Source organism: Melanotaenia boesemani, chromosome 17 (genome assembly GCF_017639745.1).
Source record: "Melanotaenia boesemani isolate fMelBoe1 chromosome 17, fMelBoe1.pri, whole genome shotgun sequence".
Classification (NCBI taxonomy): Eukaryota; Metazoa; Chordata; class Actinopteri; order Atheriniformes; family Melanotaeniidae; genus Melanotaenia; species Melanotaenia boesemani.
The window spans coordinates 12,620,749-12,640,072 of NC_055698.1; the positions used below are offsets into that span (position 1 = coordinate 12,620,749).

General features: G+C 39.5%; 3 protein-coding genes across 3 annotated transcripts; all 3 read left to right on the forward strand.

The window, feature by feature from the left end:
- The first annotated feature begins 471 nt into the window (after positions 1 to 471).
- On the forward strand, positions 472 to 2,730 carry hoxa9a (homeobox A9a). Its single transcript, XM_042011329.1, has 2 exons — positions 472 to 1,326; positions 1,686 to 2,730. Exons 1-2 carry the CDS (start codon positions 774 to 776, stop codon positions 1,925 to 1,927), a joined length of 795 nt encoding a protein of 264 aa, XP_041867263.1. The 5' UTR covers positions 472 to 773; the 3' UTR covers positions 1,928 to 2,730.
- A 3,151-nt stretch (positions 2,731 to 5,881) lies between these two features.
- Positions 5,882 to 7,447, forward strand: LOC121656565 (homeobox protein Hox-A7-like). Its single transcript, XM_042011617.1, has 2 exons — positions 5,882 to 6,292; positions 7,141 to 7,447. The coding sequence occupies exons 1-2, from the start codon at positions 5,923 to 5,925 to the stop codon at positions 7,431 to 7,433; spliced, it is 663 nt and encodes a 220-aa protein (XP_041867551.1). The 5' UTR covers positions 5,882 to 5,922; the 3' UTR covers positions 7,434 to 7,447.
- Positions 7,448 to 12,143: 4,696 nt separating this feature from the next.
- hoxa5a (homeobox A5a) lies at positions 12,144 to 14,720 on the forward strand. The gene is made up of 2 exons (XM_042011615.1): positions 12,144 to 12,898; positions 13,476 to 14,720. Exons 1-2 carry the CDS (start codon positions 12,319 to 12,321, stop codon positions 13,724 to 13,726), a joined length of 831 nt encoding a protein of 276 aa, XP_041867549.1. The 5' UTR covers positions 12,144 to 12,318; the 3' UTR covers positions 13,727 to 14,720.
- Positions 14,721 to 19,324: the final 4,604 nt, after the last annotated feature.

The window sequence follows — 19,324 nt, forward strand, 5'->3', positions numbered from 1 at the left end:
ATGAAAGATTAAATAAATAAACAAAACTGTTGAACATGAACTGCCTCAAATATTTTTCTGCTGTTAACTTTGTCTTGACAATATTATTTGAATGACCGACAAAAATACACGCGCTATATAAGACTTTTGACAAAACCCCTCGCCCCCAAAAGAGCAAAATAAAAACGGAATACTATGCATTTTGTTGTAATTTATTATCTCGGATTTTATCCTTGAGCTGCAAAGTTTTTGTAATAGGCTACACCAGTGTTTTAAAATGTGTTTTGGCGAGCAGCAATGGCAGGGTGCTCTACGCGTCCAATAAAGTATCTCGTAAAATAACGCTTCCAAATACATATTCTATCGTGTTGGATGACCAAGAAGGGATTGTAACAACAGCAAGCGACTATAATGCTGTAAATGTTTGTCTTGCTCATTCATAATTTTCATCTCACACAAAGCAGATATTGCTTAATTCTTGATAATTCTTAAAACTCGTGGTTATTATAGCAGAGTGGGTGAGTATTTAATGACCACAGGGATTGATTTATCCTTTATTGTTCAGCCTTATGATCACGTGTGTCTGCTACCCAATGGCATGGCAGCGTTTCTCCCCATTACTTTCCCACTGTAGTTCTCTGAGGGGCCAAGTTGCTACTTGATTTCTCCACATTGTTATTTTGTGAGGCTGGGTTTACTGCGTGTGTATGTGTGTGTGAGATGTGTGTGTGCGTTGTGCTTTTGCATGTATCTGCTGTATGACTGCGTACATGTGAAAGTATAATTTTTCTGCCATGTCGACATCCGGAACACTGACTAGCTACTACGTCGATTCCCTTATTCTGCCCGAGAGCGAGGAGTCCTCTGTTCCGAGGTACCCCTCCAGTTCGGGAATTCAGCACGCCAGGCAGCCTACCCCTATCAGCGATCACAACGAGCTTGGGACTTGCACCTTCCCGTCCAAACCCCCGGTGTTCGGTCCGTCATGGAACCACGTCTCGGCTCAGTTCCCAGGCACCGTGTCCTCTGTGTATCATCACCACTATGGGCATCCACAAGGCCCGGTGTGTCCAGATACAGATGGCCGCTATCAGTCCTGGCTTCTTGAACCTATGTCCGGTTCGCTGCCAATGACCGGATTACCGACGACTCATCACTACGGAATCAAACCAGAGGGGCTGGGGACGCGAGCTGACGGAGCGCTACCCGGATCCCACACCGCAGTGCTACTCTCCGATTACGCCAACGGCACGGTGGCGACAGCATCACCGGGGGAGAAGGACGAGTTGTCCGTTCAGGCTGGAGACATGAGCGCAGAGAGCGAGGAGAAACCGGGCCTGGACCCAAGTAAGTCACAGCCAAGTTCTTTATATTTAAACTGTTTATATGCACTGAGCTGTGAGGACTGAAGTGCGTGATGGGTGTACACGTCCTAGCAGATGCCATTCTGAACGTGCCATTTCCTTGTGAGGGCTGTTAATGGCCCTGCTCACGTTGCAGTAATAGATATTAAAGTGAACGTGAGTGGAGAGGGAAACAGCTGCAGTTGCCCTGTAAGTCACTGTCACTTCCTTTAAATTAGAAATAGTCTTTGTAGTTTCAATCAGTTTTTGGCTGATCTGTGTTTTTCTTTTTGTTTGTTTTTAATTCATTTGGTAAAGTAAGAATCGGGACCTCATACAAGTTTCGCACCCCACTCTTTTCAGATAACCCGGTCTCCAACTGGCTCCACGCGAGTGCCACGAGAAAAAAGCGCTGTCCGTACACCAAGCACCAGATCCTGGAGCTGGAGAAAGAGTTCCTCTTTAACACCTACCTGACCAGGGACCGTAGGTACGAGGTGGCGAGGCTGCTAAACCTCACCGAGAGACAGGTTAAAATCTGGTTCCAGAACCGCAGGATGAAGATGAAGAAGTTTAATAAAGACGGGGCAGCGAAAGATGAATAATTGAACGCAAATATACAGTATTTAGCGAGCTTTGAGACTAGAAGCTCTTAACTCTGCTGGACCTTGTTTTTAAACTCCATTGTCTTATCGTTATATATAACACCTCTAGGAATATTTGTCTTGTACAATAATTGAAAAAGAAGAAGAAAAAGCATGTTGGGCTATAATTTGATGCGACTTTATATTGCACAATTTTAATAGTGCCCTCTCGTTTTTTTATTATTGTTTTTTTTATTATTTTAAGTTGCTCCGTTCCTCTTTTCATTTGAATTAATACCTCGTTAAAGTGTATTTGTTGGTCTGGTCCCTTGCTTGTTTGTGTATGGATGTTTGTATCTGTGCGTGTTTTGGTTTGTAGCTATATTTGTTGTCTATCTCAGAGTCAGCTCAAGAAATAGTTGGGTTTTAAAAAATGTATTAATTTTATTGTCTATTCTCCATACCTGGTAGAGCGTTGACTGATTACCACGAGTTTGATATTAACATTAGAGCCGTAGATAAACAGCCTTGCTGCATTTTGAAGTATAAACCGCAGAAATTTCCTGAAAATTCTTACGACATTAAAAATGTTATAGAGACTAGAGGCTATATAAAATTACATGATTGACTACCTATGTCTTTCAACTACCTACCTACAATATTATGTTTTTAAATGACGGATTATATAAATTTGCTTGCTTCAGTATAACATGTCTGGCTGAATTTTCAGGGAGTAACATTTTCAAGGGACATGATGTTTGTTAGTGAGAGAAAATTAAACACTGTAGGCTACTCATTGAATACCTCGCGGTCTGCTGACCGTCTGACGTTTGGTTCACAAATGTAATTTGTACTATTTATTAAATAAAACAAATTATATCTGGAATACATGGACTTAAATTCGTGTTCATTTTCTAGCTTCGATCTGTAACATTATATGCTTTAAATATGTTTCACTCACAAATTGTAGCAGTGCTTAGCTTCTGAGTATAATATAATATATATTAAACACACACACACACACACACACACACACACACACACACACACACACACACACACACACACACACACACACACACAAATATATATTTATATAGCGTGCTCACATATTTCTAGCAAATAGTTTTTTAAATAAATACTTTAGACTTAAGTACAACACAATTACCCCCCCCCCCAAAAAAAAAATCATATATGTATTTCTAATTTACCAATAATATTAAAGCGCGTGCACACGTTTTAAATACGCACAACGGTAGGTGAATATTAGTTTCTTTATATGTGTGTGGGTTGGGGACAGAGTTGTGTCTTGGCAGAGGATGTTGTTAGCTGTATACAGCCATAAAAGACAATTACTGCTATAACCTTTTATGGGGTGCAAAGCGCTGCGAGGCGAAAGGACACAAAACAAGAAAAGGCATCGAGGTTTTCGACAGCTGAAGCCCAAAATAATGCGGTCGATGTCCAGCTCAAGACAGATATGACACGGACGCTCAGCCAGCCCACAGCTCTGTCCCTTAACACCGCGTTGGCTTTGTATTGGCCAAATTTTAAACTAGAACATTGATAGGTAAGCCTAATAAATAAGGAAAGAAATTTTCTAGAACACAATTTGGCCTCAAGTAGTGTATAATACTGGTTTTTAGATAAGAGGTAGATGGAGTTTTACAATATGACCTTTTGTCACAGTGTAAGACGGGGTCAAGTCTCTGCATGTTTGAGAAAATTTTTGTTACAAGGAGACAAAATGCAAAACATCAAATCCACCACCGGGCTACAAAGTATCCTTAACAATCAAATACAAACCTAAAGTCGATAGCTAGTAAATTTAGTTCTCACGAAGGCGCTGCACATTGACAAATAAATGCTTGCACTTCGAAGGCTAAATCGGACTTTAGTCCAACAGTGCTGTTGTGACGCGTCAGGGGACGCAGATGGACCCAAACTTCAAAGACTCGGCCAGAGACAGTGCAATAAAACGCCTGGTCTGCTATACTGTCTGGCATTCCAGTTTTAATGGCTTTATGGCCGTCCAGACACAATTAGGCCGTTTCCAGAATGGCACCCATTTGTTTTTTCTCTTCTTTCTGTGTGACTGGGAGCTGGACAAAAGGCCGAGCGGAAATGATCAGCTTTATTGGACTCTCCCCGACGGGGACGCGCAGGACTCATGGTCATTTGGAGCGATCCTTTGTTTCTACCTGGGAACCTTCCGCCCTCTGCTCCTTTGCTGGGCCTGTTCTTAAGGAAAAGAAGCAATAAAGTCAGCAGCGTAGTTTCCAACACAGCAATAGACTTTAAAAATGCCTCGAACGTTTAGCAAAACGACACAAGAGCTTTACTCAAAATCACAAATAAAGAAACACATCATTAACTCTATGCGTCATTTCTCTTTCTTTAATCATGAATATTTCCTTCTAATGCAGTACATTTGGAACACGCCTGCGCAGTACTGCCTACGCTGCAGTCTCCACATTTGACCAGAGGGTGGAGACACTGTTCCATAGCATCACTGCTCTTTTATTTTTCCCCTCTGATGAAGTTGCACTGTAATAACATTTTAAGAGTTGTGAAAAATAAATTCACACCTTTTTACAGTCTCTGTGCAGGAGCTGCTTCCTCGTCATGTAGCTCTGCAGGGAGGAATGAAACAACAAGATAATTATAAATGCTGGACGACTGCTGCTCAAGCGTTCACACAGTGCGCATGTTCACCGACATTTTTCTTTTGTATGTGTTTTTTTCATCGATGTATTTGTATCTAATTCTATTTCTTTTGGCTTTTAATGTTAAACTACATTCATTTGTTTTATATCATAATATTATTAATATTAATATTACTTTGGTGTTATCATTAGTCCAGCCTTACCGTATAAGGCTATTTAGAACAGATTTTCAATAAAAATGGTTCTAATTTAGAACATTGCTCTTTATATTGTGTAAATAATAATAATAATAATAATAATAATATAGAATGGAATGATAAAATTTAATCAAACCCAATAATAGCCATTAAAAAGTATGGTAATGATGTTAATAAATTTCATTGTATTTTAGTCTTGGATTTTTTTTTCAGTGTGTTTGTTTTTTGTAACGTCTGTTTTCACAGGTTTGAGATAATTTTTAAGAATTGTATAAATATCTGTAATACGAACATTGTCATTCTGGACAAATGTAGATTATTATTATTATTATTATTATTATTATTATTGTTATTATTATTATTATTATTATTATTATTATTATTATTATTATTATTGTTGTTGTTATTATTATTATTATAATTAAATATTATTATAAGCAGTAATATTATCAGCATTCCTTTGAAAATTTATTAGGTTCCCAACAAAATTTTGGGGAGAAAGTTAATCATTATGTTCAAAGTTTCAATTTTTTGTATTATGTGTGTGTTTCTCTATTTTTACTGATAAGGAATCTATTTATCGCTTAAATTTTATCACGTATTTTTCCGCTGGGACGCAAGACTCGTGTGTTGTTTTAAAAGCATTGCAAACAAACAAAACTAATCTCTCTTTGACGTTTACTTATGTCTCATTTATTCTTATTGAACACATTATTACAGTTTGTATAAATTATTCGCAAATATGTTTAGGCATTCAATAGTTGCATTAAGATGAAAATAAAAGCCTTTATTGGTTATTGGTGAACTTTTGTAAGCGTTTGGACGAAAGACCACATAAAATCATCAAGTTTAATTCAACAAATGTAACTCCAAATCCTCTTTATCATGCGAATTTGTCTAACGTGTGTTTATATGTGTGTATGTGTTTACGTGTGGGAACTGTTAACGCCACTGCGCAGTTCTGTGCCATAAAGAAATCCACGTCTTTGCTGATTGGATGAGAGCGTCCAGGCCGGAGTCACATGGGTGAGTTCTTTGGTCCAGTGTAAAAATGGGGTTTGGTGTAAATCTAGGGTATATTGCTGTCATATATCACACTACCTCGTAAAAACGACAGTGAGGATTCTGGGCCAACAAATCAGAGAGAAAAAATATGAGTTCTTATTATGTGGATGGTCTTCTTTGCAAATCAACGGCGGGTTATTCTCTGTTCCCGAGTGTGGAACGAGCTTCTTGCAGTATTGGACCCGGTGGAGACGACCAGGACTCAGCTCGGACTGCTGCTGCTGCTATCGCGTTTTTACCATCTCTCTCTGGGGTTTGCAGCGTCAATAATCCAATCTACCAGAGCCATTCCTTGTTCACCTCAGGCTATGGCCAGGGACAGGACGCACACACTCTGCACTGTAGCCCGTTTGATCAGAGCCGACTGTTCAGCGACAGCTGCTGTCATCCGGGGCCGGGACCCCTCACCCCGCCGCCGGACAAACAACACCGGATGTATCCTTGGATGCTTGCATCAGGTATACGTGCTAATTAAAAAAAAACCCAGTCAATGATCTTACAAAACATTGTCATGCTTACACTAGATGTTAGTGGTTCGATTAATTTCGAGAAGCTCATTGCTGTTGCATGGAAAGAATCGTAAAACTTTTATTGCGCAACTAATGAGTTCTGCAGCCATAAATTCATTTGGCTAGCGCTTCTGTGTGTTCAGTATACACAGAGACCTTACCGCTGGGGTTTTTCTCTGCACTCCTATTACTCTTACAGTCTCTTCTTCCCTTTGTGGTTGTAAAATGAGCGGCCTGTTGTGTAAATCAGTTCTCTTACACTCTGCAGCTCTTTTCTAATGAGTCCGCACTGCGGAGGCTGCTTTTTTCTAAAAACTTGGATCAATATCATCATTATTGCCATCATGTGAATTTAGAATTCAATGAAACCTAGCCATATTATATTTTTGAAGGAAAAGGTGCGGGGCTGTAAACCAATTAGAAATAGCTCCTTTGGTGTGCAGAACACTGCTGGCATTTAATTGGAAAGGCATGCAGAATATCAAAGGAGGCATAAGCCAAACACCCCAGCAGGACTGCTTTTAATTGATGTAGAAAAGTAAAAAAAAAAAAAAAGACTGTTGCTTTCAGCAGCGCCTTCTGTTGGGGGATATGTGTGGGTAATGTGAAAATAGGAGCCACAATTAAATGGCAATTACAGATAGATTAATGACACCCTCTTGTTTCCTGGTGCAGGTTTTTTATTGTCAGCACAGTTTCTGCAGAATTGTGATTAATAGTTTACTGTACAATATTTCATGCAGCCAAATGCATTTACAATTTATTAATTTAAGTCACTCCTCATATCCTCCATATAGATCCAAATCGGAAGCGGGGACGGCAGACCTACTCCCGGTACCAGACCCTGGAGCTGGAAAAGGAGTTTCACTTCAACCGGTACCTGACCCGCAGGCGGAGGATCGAGATAGCCCATGCCCTCTGCCTCACAGAGAGACAAATCAAAATCTGGTTTCAAAACCGCAGAATGAAGTGGAAGAAGGACCACAAGGACGAAGTGAACAACGAAGAGAAGCCCGGCGTTATCCAAGCCGTGTCCGAAGCTGAGAACTCCAAGAGCGCCGGCTCGAAGGCAGAAAAGGCTGCAAAATAGAAATGGACATAGAATTAAATGAAGGAAACAAACTGTTGATTATATCTGGGATTAAGTTATATTCTTTCCTCAGATGCCACGCGTGCACAGATATAGAATCATTATTTGAATGACAGCGATGATATGGAGTGTGTATTTATGGGCTAAAATTATGTTTGGGCATTTAATTTCTAAACCTGAAATGCATTAAAGTAAGCTCCACATGAAGAAGAGATATACTAATTATCCAAACTATATTTTTTATGAATGTTAGACTGTACGTGCTGTAACCTTACTACTGAGTAAACATTCCTTTGACGAAAAACTACCTAATATTTATACCATCGAGAGCCTAAATATAAGACAGTTAGAAAATTGGCTTTTCTTTTTTTTCTTTTCTTTCTTTGTTTAGTGAACAAATTCAACTTTCTGGAAAAAAATATTCGAATGTATTTAAACGCGTTTGTTGTTTACAAAACAACTGTGGTTTAAGCAGTTAGGTAGGAATCTAACACGTCTGTTTTTCAATTTTACATCCCCGGAGTGACAGAAACATTTTTCTCTGTTTCAGATTGCATCTTTTAACCTACCTCAGATTCCCAGATATCTTTCTTTGCATACCGTAAAAAGGAATATGTCTTGAGGTGTCTATATTGTAAAATTCCGGCTTGTATCACTTAGTTTCTGCTTCATAATTAATCAGTCTTTGTAATTAGTTTTAGGCCAATAAATGCATGCACTGTTATTTAGAAGGCGTGACATTACAGCGTCCTTTTTCCTTTTTTTCACTGAAAAGGTATGGAATATTTTAATCCAAAATGTGCAAACAGTGGGGTCATATTTAACCTGGGAAAGCTCATTTTAACTGTGAAGCTGATGACATGATCTAAAAATGTAAAATGCAATGGGAATGGCTTAAATCTGTATAATAAGCAAATACTCAGTTAGTTTTATGTCTATGTATGTGTAGTCAAGCAATATCTGACTTAATATAGTGTTAAGCACAACAATTAAAAAGTAAAATTTAGAAGCCGAATAATATTTGAGTCACGGTTATTGCGGTTCAGTTTGTCAAATACATGTATTGAAACATAAAGTCAACTATAGTGGATAAGCTAAACACTGAAGTTAAAGAATGTGAACTATGAAGATGCGAGATGGGACAGGCTGCGGATGAAGGGGAATTACTGTTGAACTCTGCTTTCCCTCTCCTCTCGGTAAGATGGCGCCTGACCCCTTCCCTCCCTCTCTCCCACTCTGCCTCTTTCCAACCCCATCTCTTCCTCCAGCGTTGGGTCATAAATCCGTTGTTGTTTATGAAAATTTACAACACAGCGGCACAACTTTACGACTCGGCTCGATCTCCTATTGGCCAAAGTTCGTCACGTGGCAGGGAGCCGTGACCATGAACTTTTTTTTTATATATATAATTTCAATAGCAGAATAGAGCAGCCTTTCATTTAACGGACTCCGACTTCCACGTGGCTCTGCTTACCAGTGACCTTCATTTTCTTTCTTTTACATCTGCCTTTTTGGGGGTCAATTTGTTGTTTCTATTCGCTCAAAGAGGCACTCTACGCACAGGAAGATTACAGAGACATAACTGGATCGTTCAGGCCCCTTACATGTCTTAGCATGATATGTGGATGGAGCCCCGGTGCGTCACTGACCTCCAGGAGCCCATGTTTCCGCGCGAGGACTCAGATGGACACTTTTCTCCGTAAGTGGCCGTCTGCACCTGCCCACTCCCTCCCCTCACCTCCTCTTTGCACATGCGGAAGCCTTCACAAGGTAAGACAGCTGCAAATGAAATGACAAGTGTTACTGTTTTGTGAATTTCAGTAAGCAAATGGTTAAAATAAATATTCAGGTCTTTATTTACATTTGTATTGTTTTCCCGTTGTTTCCAATTCTGTGAAGGAACTCAGTTTACATTATTTCTATTCTATTTTTCATAAATGACTAATGTTCCTGCATCCGCTTAGTCTGGAATAATGAATCGATAAGTTATTCTGACGGTGATCTTCGGGTTCTTTCATGTCATCTGCCTAAATTTGTTTGTCGTGTGATGTAAATGTAGAAGCAAAATTCAGCGGGGAACCAAAACATTTGCTATTTGCCGCCCTCCTGTGGAGGCTGTGGGGGTTGTGTGGATGCGGTTGCTTGTGCTGCAAATGCATGTGTGCAGGCTGGAAATCAGACTGGTTGACTTGTATGCGTGCATTCATATTTCTGTGAAGTTTTCTGCGCTTTGCAAGTAAAGATGCAGGCCTCGATTCCCTGCGTATTGAACTGATATACATCGTGCAAAATGGCATGAATTAAATGACAGAATTAACTTTTTTAATACAAAGGAATGTCCCTGCAGGGGAATTTTAAAATTCCTGTTTTTATCGGAAAGCAAAACGATCACCCTTTGCAGATGGATACTTGCGTGTGGTGATCCTGAATTTATTCATTTAAGGAACAGAAAATAAATATTTAGACACATTTTTGTTTAGCATTTTATTAACAATGTTGAATGCAGAATCAAATGTTTCATTTATAAAAACTATTTGTTACTCCCGTTTTTGTGTTTACTACATACGGGGTTTAAACGTTTAACTTTTTTTGTCCTCAATAAATATAAATAGCCTCCTTAAAAACTATAATAAGCTGCGCAAAGAAAATCATGTCTGATAAACGTATTATCGGATTTTTTTTTCATGTTTTCTATGATGAATGTGAATATGCCCGCAGAGTGCACTGCCCTCTTTTTCCCTTCACAAGTTAACCCCCTCCTTCGTCCCTTCTAGTCTGACACCAGTGAGAACTCGCTTTTCTCCTTTCTTTCAGTCCTAATTTAGTTCCTGGGTGTGTCTCTGCCTCAACTCGGAGAAGTGATTTTCGTGGGAACTTCTTTGCCATTGGCCAACCATAAATCAGCTGCTGTAGCATGACTGTTTAGCCAACACTGTGCGTGCGTAGGTCTGCAACGGGCCCAACTGCTACATTCACCCTTCCTATAACGTTGTGCCTTCCAGGGTCTGTTACTGCAAAGGGCACACATACCTGGGACAGAATAAATAACCAGAGTGTCTGCTCTTGTCACAGTAGCGCAAGAATGTGCTTGTGTTGAGGAAAATTGACCGCTTAGGGGAGAAAGGGCGCGTGTGGAGGGAACTGGAGGACACGTCTCTGCCTTCGAGAGACGAAGGTGCCATAAAAATTCCTTAAGGAGAAAAACCAAACGGAGGGACGCCACGCCACGCCACGGCTTTGTTGAAGCATGAAGCCTGTATAAGACTGTGAATCTGTTTTTCCTGTTTTTGTCACAGACAGTCAGACAAAATTGATAGCTTTTAAACACTTTGAATAAATTAATTTGTTTGTGTGCAAAATTGGGCAGTTTGCAGCATGTTTTCTTTAGTCCAACGACTAAGTGGAGCAACTTTTATTAATATGTTTTTTATAATGAATTATTATACCACTGTTTTTAAAATGCGCCTGTATGTCACATGTTATGTTTTTTTATGAGATAATTGTAAACAATTGTAAAAGTGCACAAGAATGTGGGGGAAAGAGTTCAGCACTACTTTGTACATCTAAATATAAAAACGCACATAATACAAGAGGCTATACAAAAATCTGTTATGTACAATACGTCACAACAATAATGACTAAATCTTTGTGTTTTAACAATGATATTTTCAAAAACAGCAGCTACTTTAAATATTTGTATTCTCAATTATTTTTCTCTTTGTTTTTTCAGATGTCACTTTGACATAAAACCTCCAAACTGTAGCGTTTAGTTTCTTGTGGAAAGAAGGAATATCTCGTTATTAAGAATAAACAATACACAAGATTTGTAAATTGCTAAGCCTCACTGTTTAGAAATCAAAATAACAGATGAGTCGCTGTTAAATAGGATCAAAATAACGCCGCACTACGTGCAAAAGGCCTGCAACAGCCATTATCTCAAATGCATGCTATTTGGCATCGTAACATTTAAACTTACTTATAAACCGTACGATTGTACTCATGTTGAGTCTGTATATGATGACATTAATTTTTCAAAGTGGCATGAAAGGCACGCCGTGAACGGCTGACTCTGTCGCATTATTTGATAATGTTGAGTTTGGCTTCTATATTCCCCTCAAACCTTTATTCATTAGTCATTTTTTTTATTTTCTCTCACAAGACGACGTTCACTTATTTTATGATTTCAAGAAAAAAAGTGTGAAAGAGGGCAACTCATGTTGTGAATGAGTTTTTATTCTATTAACTGCAAAAACTATTTGCACCCATCGCCCATCACAACGTGCATAACAGAATCTGATCGAATTATTTCTGTACACTATCATCGCAAAGATTGCACTCTCAGCATGTCACTTGTTGTATTGTTTAGGGGCCCGTTGTTTTTTTTTTTTTTTTTTTTTTTTTTTGCCGCAATGGTCGTTAACCTCTGAATGACCCCGTTTGAAGCCCACGCCTCAGAAAGCGCTGCAGACGGGCAGTGCAACAGTTGTACCAGAGGATGGCGCACAACGACAATTCAAAACACCACAGCACCGCCTCGGAGTTTGCCCGAGCAGAAAGCGAAGGGAGGCGCGCGCCCCACACATCCCACCCAGTATTTCCTGCATGCGCGAGTTTACCTCTGGAGGTCACCAAGCAGGATTTACGACTGGTCAACAAAAGCACGTGATTCTCCACCGTACCCCATATTTGGGTGCCTACGTAAGAGAGAATCAAGTCCATGTCCCACTCATTTCCATAATTCATCATAAATTGTGCAAGGGTGCTATAGGACGCGCTAAACCATAAGAGCCACAAATCAAGAGAGCAGGTTTATGCTTTTTACTTTCTAAAATAGCAAAAACAACAATAATTGAAACAGTGAGCAAAACGGTGGAACTGTCAACAAATGAGCTCCTATTTTGTGAACTCATTCTGCGGTCGCTATCCCAATGGCGCGGACTTCCAGTTACATAATTATGGAGACCATAATACGGCAAATGAGCAATACAGAGACTCAACAGCCATGCATTCCAGCAGGTACGGCTATGGCTACAACGGGATGGACCTAACAGTCGGGCGGACTGGTAGCGGACACTTTGTGGGCAGCGAGCGGACGCCGGGCTTCTCCCCGAGTCACTCAGCGGCGACAACACCATCTGTGGAGCCTGTCAGGTACAACCAGCCCGCGAACACCGGGAACTCGTCCCTATCGCCTCCACCTGACCCTCTCCCGTGTTCTTCGGTCGCCAGCTCTTCCCCGGTCACTGAGGCGCAATCTCAACACAGAGCCGTGAAAAACTCCATAAGTAGCCCGTGCTCGAGCTCGAACGGAGGCACGCTACTGCTCAGTCGGGACTGTGTGTCCAAACCTTCCTCCTTGGAGGAAGAGAAGCCTGTGGGAAGCGCGCCGACAACTCCTCAAAATACCAGCGACTCAACGCAGCCTCAGATATATCCATGGATGAGAAAACTCCATATAAGTCATGGTAAACTGTTTGCATTAATAATCTTGTATTGATTTTGTGTCCTGCATTGTGGGTATGATGTTGTGTTATTTATAGGGACTTTCGCCATTTACAAACATTTACCAAGAAAAAGAGCAGCATTATATTCATTGAATAATATTGCAGTCGTTCAAATGTACAGATACATGTATTTTCAACATGATCAAGTGGCGCCAAATGCGCCTATCACCTGTTTGGTAAATTTTTGGTTAACAAGTCTTTAACAAGGTATGAGATTATTCGATCATGAAAAACACATGAAGATGCATTTAGTTAGATTAAACTGAATAGTAACTAAATAGATAGGTCTTTTCGTGTTGTTCTGACTCTCAATTTTCCCTATGTACAAACGACTAGGTGTGTGCCATCCTTTGATACCTGTTGTTTTTAATTATTAATGTAAACTATTTTTATGTAACATTTTAGTCCATCCACATGAAGTTGCAACATCACACTTTGTCAGAGTGTGATGTTGCAAAGTTGCTGCAGCAGCACACTCATTTGTCACATCTCCTATATCACATGTTTTCCAACTTCTCTTTCTTTTTCTTCGTCTAAGATTTGTCTGGACCAGAAGGGAAAAGAGCCAGAACCGCGTACACGCGGTACCAGACCCTGGAGCTGGAAAAGGAATTCCATTTCAATCGGTACCTGACCCGCAGGCGGAGGATCGAGATAGCCCATGCCCTCTGCCTCTCAGAGAGACAGATCAAAATCTGGTTTCAGAACCGCAGAATGAAGTGGAAGAAGGACAACAAGCTGAAAAGCATGAGCATGGCGGCTGCAGGAGGGGGAGCCTACAGGCCGTGATTTTAACACCTGTACTCCTGAGCACGATGAAAAAATAATAAAAGATTAAAAAGAGATTGTCATATCAACTTCTCTTCCTGCTCCAAGAAAGAAAAAAGAAAAGAAAGAAAGAAAGAAAAGAAAGAAAAAAACGCGCAGAGACTTGTTGACGGGGTGTGAGCGGGACATCCCAACTTCTGGTGTATCCCAACTTCTATATGTCCAACGACAGCCCTACTATATTCCTTAATATTATTTCCTTTATATTCCTACCGTGTTGATACGTATGAGTAAAAAATAAATAAAAAAAATAATAAAAAAAAACATTATGTACAGTTCTGCTTAGATTTTAGGATAAAGGAGAAACACATGGAAATAAATGTTTGTTTAAATTATTTCTTGTTCTGTCGGAAGAAAACAAAAAAAAAAGGTTAAAATGCTACGTGTCTACTGCAAAATAAATCAATAAATTCTGTGTTATGCACTCAACAATAACAGATAATTAAATAGAGGGTTTGTGTTTAGCCAATGTTTTCTCTGTACGTACTGTACATGTATATGTATTTATTTGTTTGATGTATTGTACTTGTCAGAAAAACTTGTTTCCAAAAGTAGAACCAGCAGATAAGCCTTGTGTGGTTATTGTGTGCGTTGTGAAAACATGTATGGACAGAGGTGCCGCCTCATCCCTGTATGTATGTACAGTAACTGTTCCATGGTTTCTTTTTTTTCTTTTTCTTTCTGAAGCTTATGTTTGAGTTGTTAACTTGGACACAGCTTGTTAGTAAAACCGTGTTTTGTCTGTTTTTCTCTCGCTGTTTTTTTTCTTTTCTTTTTTTTGTGAAAGCTCCCGCAGTAAAAAAAAAAAAAAAAGGAAAAAAAAAGAAAGAAAAAAATCTCTGCCCATTGTGTATAACTTCATCGTGGCGAGCTTTTTTGTAAATGTTTTTTTTCAAAGACTGGAAGACAAAAATATAATAATGATGATGGTCATGGTGATGATGGCTATGATAGTCGTGACAATAAACTTTTTACTGGAACGGCAACATTGCAGTGAGTTTTGTGAGTTTTATTGCTTTTGCGTCACGCAGGACTGCTGCTTTGAGAGCCAGAGTTTTCTACTTTGCTTAAAATCTTCAAGTCACATGAGTTGTTGGAAAAGTGTCAAAGTTTCCTAAGATAAATCTTTTTGAATTCAACAAGTCCTCTTGAATGAAAGCTTTTACTCACCTTGGAGCGGGTTTTAGAGGTCCTAACCAGCTAACGAGCTTCAGGGGCCGAGCGTCCCCCTTTGCGCACAGACTCCTGAGCTTTTCCCCGAGAATTAGCTCGACTTTTCTAGCTGTAAACTTTATTAGGGACCGATTCTGACTCTCTGACATTTGGGTGCTAAATGAATGGGGGTTTTGTCTATGAATTAGATCGTAAAAATCATCCAGTGAGCGGCCAGATAGGCTCACTGGCCATAAACGGTCACGTGGTAGCCATTAAAGTAAGTTTTATGGTTTTGGGGAGTTGACAGTATATTGCACATAACATATAATCGCACTGACGACGAAGCTTCGTCTGACTCTCTCTTTGCAGGCTGTAAGTGTTACTTGACCGGTACAGACCTTCTGTATTGCACAGGCTTCCTCAGTGTGGACCGTACGCTCGCCAGGATGAGAACCACTTCCCCGGGTAAGTTTTTCCAGACTAACCGGTAGCCTGAGAACAACCACCCTATGTTAAACAGCCGTATTATTGTATTCACTCCCGCTATCCGTCCCCATTAGTTCATTACACTAATTTGTCAGTTGTGGAGTGCTGAATACTGGTCTCGGCAGATGTTACGCAGGGTTGGGTCCTGCTCATGGCTATTTAATTGCTTCCTTTCCTGTGTAACTTGTTTCCCTCCATCTGTGGTGTAACTCATAATCCATTTTTACATGTTGGATAATTATCTCTGTGTCCATTTCCACCCCCTCAAACTTGTTGTTTTATTACATTGGAGCCAGAAAGTTTCCATTGAGCTGCAGTGGAGTGTGTAGATTTCCTTGATAAAGTCAAGTGCTGATTCAGGCCTTCTGGTTTACAGCCAACTATATATGATTAGGTTCTATTTGTCAGGATGAATTTTGGAAGTTGTAGGTCAATCCCTTAAAAAGGTACAGTTGTTGTTCTGAGCGCAACGTGCGCTCCACATGTTGTCTCCGTGCATGGCTGCAGAATTTAGGGCAGGCTGTAAACAGTGTCAAGTAAACACAACATGGGGGAAAAAACAGCAGCAGGGAAATGTTTAAAAGGAATTCCGTTTTGTGTCAACGGTGTTTTTGTGTGTGTTTAGGGTTGAAAAGTTCAAATGACCTCTAAAAAAGTCACTCTCTCTTTGTGGTGACCTCTTGTCCGGTCAGTGCGGGGGCGAGGTCGGTCACCAGTGGACACTGATTCCAAAATGCATGGACTAACAAAAGACGATCATCTTATATTATATGTTTTTTTTATAAAGTGTTATTTATTTATTTATTTATTTATTTATTAAGATAGGTACTTGGCAGTTTCACTTCAACTAAGTTGTATTGGTTTCCACTCGGTGGTTTAGTTGGAAATTTCAAGTCAAGGCCAAACGAAAGCGTCTGAAAATATTTGGATCTTGTACAGAATTTGCAAATGGAAACGGGGTTTTATTTGAATTGTCCTCTGGCTTTATTTTATTTTATTTTATAATTTATTTATTTATTTGTTTATTTATTTATAAAAGATAATTCACCTTCCCGAAAAAATATAAATAATGTTAGGGTTTTATTTGTGGAGCTGAGGCCTTCCTCATACTGCTTAAAATAAGCTTTGAACTTTGCAGAGAATACAAGCCATTAATAAAACTTTTTCCGCCAATGTGAAATTTAAAATCCTGTCGCAAAGGAGATTCTGGACTATTGATGTAATTAAACTTCCTGTTCGATTTTGTTTTCGTAGTTCAATTTATTATTATTCAGAAAGAAAATGTCGTTTTGATTCCATTTGCTAAAAAAAACACATCTTTGAACTCATCACTAAACTCATTGTTATACGAAATATAAGAAAAATATGTGAATATACTCTGTTTAGTTGGATTTTCGACGGATTCCAAATAAAACAGGACGATCCTAGAGTGCGGATATTTGGAACAGAAACCCCAGTGCCAATATTTCAAAAGGAGACATTTGACAGGGCCCCATGTGCGGCGTACTGCCAGGCAGATAGACAGAGGAGCGCGGCATGGGTTCATCTGGAGGTCAGCCACAGCACCAAGATAAATCTGCATCCTCTCAGAGCCACCAGCAGAGCTCGCTTTAGGCCAAGTTCACTGTCACCCTACTGCATAGAGAGCTAGGAAAAACCAGTGTAGCGCGCACGCAAACACACATACACACACATACGACTTCACGTTAGTGGCACGTTTGCTTTGCGTCGCTTATGAGGACGATGCGCATAAATGAAGTTACCCAAGGATAAAGAGCCTGTAGTGATACGAAAGGGACCGTCAGGGTGAAGAGAGAGTGGGAGTGAAACCTGAAGTGTTGCCTCCAACAAAGACTTTTGGTTGCTTCGGTTGCTCTGACTCTAATGAATCTAATGAATGATTTGCATATTGCACAGCCACAACAGCCGTTATATTTGGAGTTGGTTGTTGGATGTATTTGCTCTCTCTGTCACTGGAAACATCACAAATACACAATTGCATTTTGGATCCTGCGCTGGCATCTTCTCCGCTTATCAAATTTCTGAAAATGATCATTGTGGTGGCAAGAGATGTACACATTGTTCGAATCAGCTTTTCTTTTCAAAGGAGGTGAGGTGGGGGCGCAGATATCTCTCTGGGCTGGGACTGATGAGAGGGAGATAGCTGCAGAAGAGGAGGAAAAATTGGGGTCAAAAGTTTACGGGCTGAACAAGTCTCCGTCATCTGTTCACTCAGAGCTTGATGCCAGCTTTATAATAGCGATCTTGACTCTCCACACAAAAGGCAGAATAGCTTTGCATTACATATGTTGCACGGTGCACTCCAGGTGAACCCTGGAAGCGGGGTGACCCCGCGTTTGGGACCGGGGAGGAGGTTGGATCCGTCCCCCAGCAACAAGATTGAGTGACTGGCGTTTTATTAGGGCGGTTGATTGGTGAATTTCCTTTGAATAAATTACATTTGATATGTTTAGGGACGAGGGCAAAATTTGCATTTTGAGGATTGATACTCTCGACCCGGTCATAGGGTAATGGAAGGCCCACAGCCCCCCAGAATGAGCCCCCAGATCCCTTAAAAAACATTTAGTCCTTCTCTTCCTAAACAGATGAATACAATCGTTTTGGAAAAAAAATAATGGCATAGATGTTTTTCGAACAAAAACTATTTAAAATATATACTTTTAAAACGCTTTATTTTACGTCTAATCACTTAAAAAAATCTAAAGATACTGACCGTTGTTGTTGTAGCTGTAGTAAGATATGAATTAAACATTTAGACTGGAAATTTAAGAAGAGATAAAATTTCTGATTAGTAGCTGACAACATGCGACGGAAGCACGGTGATTTCTAGATGTCGTATTCTTTTTTCCTAAAATAGACAAAGATAAATATCTAAATTCTCTAACAACCATAATCACAAATAATACACATAAATGGAAAATAACAATAAATTCAGAACAAATCAGCACTTTCGATTAAAAAAAAAAGTATTTATTGCCTCATCGATATGAAAGCAGTAGAAAACAATGCTTTGTTTCATAAATGTTCAAGTTAAGTTTAAATGATATGATTGTTCAACATTTGTTTATTTAGAAATCAAACACATTACAGGTGTACAACATCTGCCATCCACATTTCACCACTTTAAAAATAATGAAAAGTGAGAACATATTAAAAAGTTTAAAACAAAACAGAAGAGTTGTCCCATAATTTTAAATTTCTGGGCCTAAATTGGAAATGAAAAACTCTTTGATGCGGATGTGTTTTCCATTGTGTTAAACTTCAGCCTCACCGCATGCAATTGATGTTGTACATATTTTAAGCCCATTATTTTCCAAAAAGCAAACAATAGCTGACTTCTTTCGGTGCAAACATGAATTTTGACCTGATTGTTGTAATTTGCTTTGTGGCATATAACTCATTTCGCTTTTTCAAATTGTCTTGCGACTTTTTTACTTGGTTAAGTTTGCATTAATTCCAAATGTGTTGCACAGAATGCAGAAATATTCACCCTTTGTTCCGCGCCATCCTGTAGAGCAAAAAGCAGATTTCCATGCGCTTTCCAAATAACGTGTACTTGCTTTTGTTTAAGCTTCTTCGAGGCTCCAGGGCGTCTAATCAAAGTTAACAGCTGCAGAGAAAAGTTAATGATCATTATTGGTAATTCTAAAAACCATTCCATTTCTCAGTGCCATTCTTCCTGTAATAACCAAGTGGTGAAAAGATAATTACACATGGCGCACCACGTAAAAAATGTTTTGTTCTCGATGTTAACCTGAATCAAAATGTTTCCATTATGGAATGAAATGTGTGTTTTGTTTTGCTTTTTTAAAAACTCGGATTATTAGTAGGTCTTGACTGCAGAAATTTTTTTTCACTCCACTGCCATTCAGAGCTACATAGACAAGGGACCTTGTG